The 6,000-nt window shown below is 46.3% G+C and overlaps 1 protein-coding gene across 1 annotated transcript; it reads right to left on the minus strand.

The window, feature by feature from the left end:
- Positions 1–4,421: 4,421 nt before the first annotated feature.
- LOC115973819 lies at positions 4,422–5,618 on the minus strand. Its single transcript, XM_031094059.1, has 2 exons — positions 5,241–5,618; positions 4,422–5,156 (listed from the first exon to the last, which is right to left on the minus strand). Exons 1-2 carry the CDS (start codon positions 5,616–5,618, stop codon positions 4,422–4,424), a joined length of 1,113 nt encoding a protein of 370 aa, XP_030949919.1.
- Between the last annotated feature and the right edge of the window lie 382 nt (positions 5,619–6,000).

Below are 6,000 nucleotides of genomic sequence, written 5' to 3' on the forward strand. Positions count from 1 at the left end.
GTGGATTCGTCGGTAACCTGAATCCGTCAAGCGGGATCTTGTCACTTACGCCTACTAAAGGATTGTGCCTACGTCAGTGGCTTGCACCCATTGAGGTGGAGCCTTGTTACTTGACTTATACCCATTCAAGGGATGTTTGTTGCGTTTATGGTTTCGTCAGTGACTTACATCCGTCAAGGCGGAATCTTGTCAATTAGCTTTTTGACTTTCACCCTTTTTAGGGATTTTGTCATGTTTCCGGCTTCATTAGTAACTTACATCTGTCTAGGTGGAATCTTGTTACTTAGCCATTCTATGGCCCGCACCCGTTAGGAGGATCACCAGTAACTTACATCCGTCAAGGCGAAATCTTGTTACTTAACCATTCTGTGGCTTACACCCATTGGAGGGATCGTCAGTAACTTACATCCATCAGGGCAGAATCTTGTTACTTAGCCATTCTGTGGCTTACACCCGTTGGAGTGATCGTCAGTAACTTACATCCGTCAAGGTGGAATCTTATTACTTAGCTTTTATATGCCTTACACCCGTTGGAGGGATCGTCAGTAACTTACATCCGTCAAGGCGGAATCTTGTTACTTAGCTATTATATACCGTACGGCTAATTGAACCTACTTACAAAAAGATACTAGATGAATAATTCTCTCATTAATTTTAGGAATGAATATATTTGTTTGTTACATCTATTGGTGATACTTCTTTAAATACTTAATGTTCCATGGTCGAGGAAGTCTCTGTTCTTCCATGGTTTCCAGGTGGTAACTGTCTTGTCTTGAGTAGTGAACGACTCAGTAAGGTCCTTCCCATGTGGGACCCGGCTTTCCTTGGGCAGGGTCCTTAGTTGCGGTGGTAATCTTACGCAAGATGAGGTCACCTATGTCCTGTCGTCTGAGTTTAACCCTTTTGTTGTAGTATTTGGCCATCTTCAGCTGGTACTTCGTCATCTTGTTGGAGGCTTGATCTCTTACTTTGTCCAAATAGTCCAGGTTGAGTCGTAGTTCATCGTCATTGCATTCTTCGTTGAACGTCTCTCGCCTGACGCTCGTTACTCCTACCTCGACCTGGATCACGGCTTCGGTGCCATAGTTAAGCCTGAAAGGGGTTTCTCCTATTGGGGTTTTCACCGTGGTTCTGTAAGCCCACAAGACATTTGGTAATTCTTCTGGCCAGGCACCCTTCGCATCGTCCAGCTTGGCCTTGATAATCTTGAGTAGCGTTCGATTCGTTACCTCCGTCTGTCCGTTTGCCTGGGGGTGCCTTGGGGACGAGAACTGGTTCTTAATTCCAAGATTTGAACAGAAGTCTCTAAAGCCTTGGCTGTCGAACTGCCCCCCATTATCTGATATAATCTTCAAGGGAATCCCGAACCTGCAGATTATGTTCTTCCACACAAAGCTCCGAATTCTTGCCTTGGTGATCGTTGCTAGAGCCTCTACTTCAACCCACTTCGTGAAGTAATCAATAGCAACCAGTAGGAATTTTAACTGACTTTTACCTTGGAGTAGTGGGCCAACGATGTCGATTCCCCATTGTGCAAATGGCCACGGGGAGGATATCATCATCAGTCTTTCTGCTGGAAGCCGTTGTACATTCCCGTATAGTTGGCACTTGTCGCACTTCTTGACGATTTCAACAGCGTCCACTTGCATAGTTAGCCAGAAATAACCTGTTCGTATTACCTTATTTACTAAGGATCTGGGGCCGACATGGTCACCGCAAACTCCTCCATGGATTTCTTCCAGTATGTATCTAGCTTCTTCCTCGTCAACACACTTCAAGTAAGGCATGGAGAAGCCTCTCTTGTATAAGGCATCATTGAGGATCGTGAACCTGGCAGCTCTCTTCTTGATTTTTTTGGCCTCTTCTGTATTCTAAGGGAGGTGCCCATCCTGAAGGAAAGACATTATAGGTGTCATCCAGCTGTTTATATTCTAGATGGTAAATGTTGGGACCTCTTCAATGCTGGGGTGTTTCTGGACTTCCATCGCCAAGTCTGTGCTAATCTCCCATTTCTCTGACGATGCTAGTTTCGAGACTTCGTCTGCTCCCATATTCTGACTTCTTGGGATCTGTACGAACTCCACTATATCGAACTCCTAAGTCAGATGTTTCGTCAGCCTGAGGTATTTCTGCATTCTCTCTTCCTTGGCTTCGTACTCCCCCCTGATCTGCCCGATCACTAGCCTTCAATCATTTTGGACTAACAGGTTTTTGGCTCTAAGCGCCTTTCTAAGCCTCAATCTTGTCAGTATCCCCTTGTATTCAGCTTCGTTGTTGGTAGCCGAAAATTTCAGTTGAAGTCCATACTTGAGCATCTCTCTGTCAGGGGTGGTTATGACGACCCCTACTCCCCCCCTCCTTTGGGCTGACGAACCATCAGTTTGTATCGTCCACCGCTCAACTTCATTGGTAAGGCTGTCCTCGTCCGGGAGGGTGAATTCTGCGATGAAGTCCACCAAAGCTTGCGCCTTGATTGCTGTTCTGGGATGGTACTCAATGTCAAATTGACTAAGTTCAATTGCCCACTGTACCATTCTTCCGGCTGCCTTAGGTCTGGTCATCGATTTCTTGATCGGTTGGTCCGTCATCATGAGGATGGGATTTTCCTAAAAGTATTGTCTTAGCTTGCACGAGGCTACTATTAACGCAAACGCGATCTTTTCAATCTGTGAATACCTGGACTTAGCCCCTTGAAAGGCTTGACTGACATAGTAAACTGGGAGTTGCTTCATGCCTTCTTCCCTAATCAAGGCTGCACTCACTGCTGAAGCTGACACTACTAGGTATAAGTATAGGTTTTCCCCTTCTTTGGACAGGCTTAAGAGGGGTGGACTACTCAGGTACCGCTTTAGTTCCTGGAACGCTGCTTCACATTCGTCGGTCCAGGCGAATGCTTGCTTCAAGGTCTTGAAAAAGGGTAGGCACTTGTCCGTGGCTCTGGAGACGAACCTGTTTAAAGTTGTTATCCTTCCTGTGAGCTTCTAGACTTCCTTGACGGTTCTGGGTGATGCCATGTTGATTATGGCTCGTACTTTCTCTGGGTTTGCTTCTATTCCTCTTTGGAACACCATGAATCCCAGGAACTTCCCTGAGGCTACCCCAAAAACACACTTACAAGGATTCAACTTCATCTGGTATTTTTTGAGGGTGGCAAATGTCTCCTTCAGGTCGTCCAGATTTGTGAGCTCTTCCTTACTCTTGACGAGCATATCGTCCACGTATACTTCCATGTTCCTGCCAATCTATTGGTTGAATATTTTGTTCACCAGCCTCTGATACGTAGCTCCGGCATTCTTTAATCCAAAAGGCATTACTTTGTAACAATAGAGTCCTTGACTCGTGATGAAAGCAGTTTTCTCCTGGTCTTCCTTAACCATCCTTATCTGGTTATATCCTGAGAAGGCATCCATGAACGTCAGTAACTTGTGCCCGGCTGTAGAGTCCACAAGTTGGTCTATTCTTCGTAGAGGGAAGCTATCCTTCAGGCACACCTTGTTCAGGTCTGTGAAGTCTACACACATCCTCCATTTTCCATTTGTTTTCTTCACTAGGACAATGTTCGCGAGCCATTCAGGATAGTACACTTCCCGAATGAACCCTGCTGCCAATAGTTTGGTAACTTCATCTGCAACTGCTTGATCTCGTTCTAGGGCGAAGACTCTTCGTCTTTAGTGGATGGGTTTCCGCTCCAGGTTCACATTTAACTTATGCTGGATGACTTCTGGAGCTATGCCTGGCATGTCCTCGTGGCTCCATGCGAAGACATCTAGATTTTCTTTAAGGAATTGGATGAGTCTTGTTCTCATCTCAGGGCTTAGCGTCGTCCCTATCTTTGTCGTCTTTTTCGCATCTCCTTCATCCAGTTCCACTGTTTCCAAGGCTTCCATTTTGTCTTCTTCCTTCTCTTCAATCATCTATGTGTGGTTCTCCTTTGCAGCCAGGACGGCATGATAACACTCTCTGGCCAAGACTTGATCTCCTTTTACTTCGTCGACACCGTTATCGGTTGGGAATTTCACCTTCAAACAATAGGTGGACGTGGCCGCTCTCCATTTGTTGAGTGTGGGCCTCCCAATGATGACATTATAGGATGAGGGGCAATCCACCACTAGGAAGTCTAACTGACGGGTCAACTGCACCGGGTAGGTCCCCACAGTCACTATCAACGTCACTATGCCCCTGGGGTATACCCTGTCTCCGCTGAAACTGACGAGGGGAGAGTCAAATGGGCGCAGTCTCCTTGGATCTAGCCTCAGTTGCTGGAAGGCAGGGAGGTAGATGATGTCTGCGGAGCTACCGTTGTCCACGAGGATCCTTTTGGTATTGAATCCTTCTATATTCAGCATTATAACCAAAGGGTCATTATGGGGCTACTTCACTCCCCTAGCGTCCCCTTCATTAAAGGACATGTCCCAGTCTGTTCATTGTTGCTTAGACGGAGGTATCGTGTGGACACTATTTACCTGTCTCTGGTATGCTTTCTTGAGGGATTTAAACGATCCTCCTGAGAAGGGATCTCCTGTAATCGTCTTTATCTCCCCGATCACATCCTGTAAAGGTTGGGACGGGCGGTCGTCATCCCGGGAAGAGGACCCATGCTGGCTCTTATTACCGTTCCTGAATTTACTATATTCCCCCTTCTTCACATATTTCTGTAATTTCCCTTTCTGTATCAACTCCTCTATCTGCTCCTTTAGATCTCTACAATCTTCTGTGTTGTGGTTGTGATCTTTGTGGAATCGGCAGTACTTGTTCTTGTCACGGACATTAGGGGATGAGTGTAATGGTCTTGGCCATTTGAGGTAATGCTTGTCCTTGATTTGCGTTAAAATTTTGTCAACAAGCATAACCAGAGGAGTAAATTTTACTGTTCGAGGATCTTTATCATCTTTCCTCCTGTTCCCGTCATTGTTCCGACGATCTGGGCGCTTTCTCTTTTGACCCCTACGATCGTCTTCTTTCTTTGCCTTGTCTCCTGGCTTCTCTACATCCTTTATGGCTGCTAAAGCATCTTCAACATTCATGTACTTCTGTGCCTTCAGGAGCATTTCTGCCATCGTCTTTGGTGGATTCTTTGCGAGGGAGGCCACAAGATCTCTGGATCTCAGTCCCGCTTTGAAGGTCGTCAACTGCACCTTGTCATCAGTTTCGTCCACCTCCAGAGTCTCCCGAGTAAAGCGTTTCACGTACAACCTCAGAGTTTCCTTCTCTCCCTATCTAATGGTGAGTAAGTGGTCTACCGGCCTCTTTGGACGTTGCCCCCCTATGAAGTGACGCAAGAAGGCATTGCTCAACTGCTCAAAGTTGTCCACGGACGAAGTCGACAACTTTGTGAACCATTCCCTTGCAGCTCCTTTGAGAGTGGTGGGAAAGGAACGACACAGTATCTCGTCAAGTGGTTGTTGAAGACCTAGAGTCGTCTTAAAGGTATTAAGGTAATCCTGAGGGTCTTTGAGTCTGTCGAATGGCTCAAGTTGAGGTAAGCGAAACTTCGACGATACAGGGCATTCAAACACCGCCGAGGTGAAAGGCGAATCCATGGCCTTTACCATTCTGTCTACGCTTCGATCCATCTTCTCCTTAATGGCGTTCCTTAGTTCATCCATCTTCTTCCTCATTTCTCGAAGGAGATCTGAATTCTGCTCATCCGGAGTAGTTGGCCTCTAATGGATACTCCTCCTATGGCTATCCCCTTCTCCTTCCAGGTTATCTTTGGACCGATTCTCTTCCTGTTGAGCCTGTTGGACCTGTTGAAGCCGTAGCTTCATTTCGTGATTTTGCTTGGTGAGTTCTTCAATGGTGGCCGCAAGAGCTTGAACTTGTTGGGCCAAGACTGTGGAATTTGGATTGGGTTCCATCTGAATGTAAAGGTTTGATGGAAACTACGTTCTCAAATATGAATCTGAAAATGTCTCCCCACAGACGGCGCCAAACTGATGAAGCATGAATTCGTCAGTCGAGATAGGTAGATGGAACCAACCTCCTGTCAGCGCGAATATG

The sequence above is a fragment of the Quercus lobata genome, chromosome 2 (assembly GCF_001633185.2).
Source record: "Quercus lobata isolate SW786 chromosome 2, ValleyOak3.0 Primary Assembly, whole genome shotgun sequence".
NCBI classification, from domain to species: Eukaryota; Viridiplantae; Streptophyta; class Magnoliopsida; order Fagales; family Fagaceae; genus Quercus; species Quercus lobata.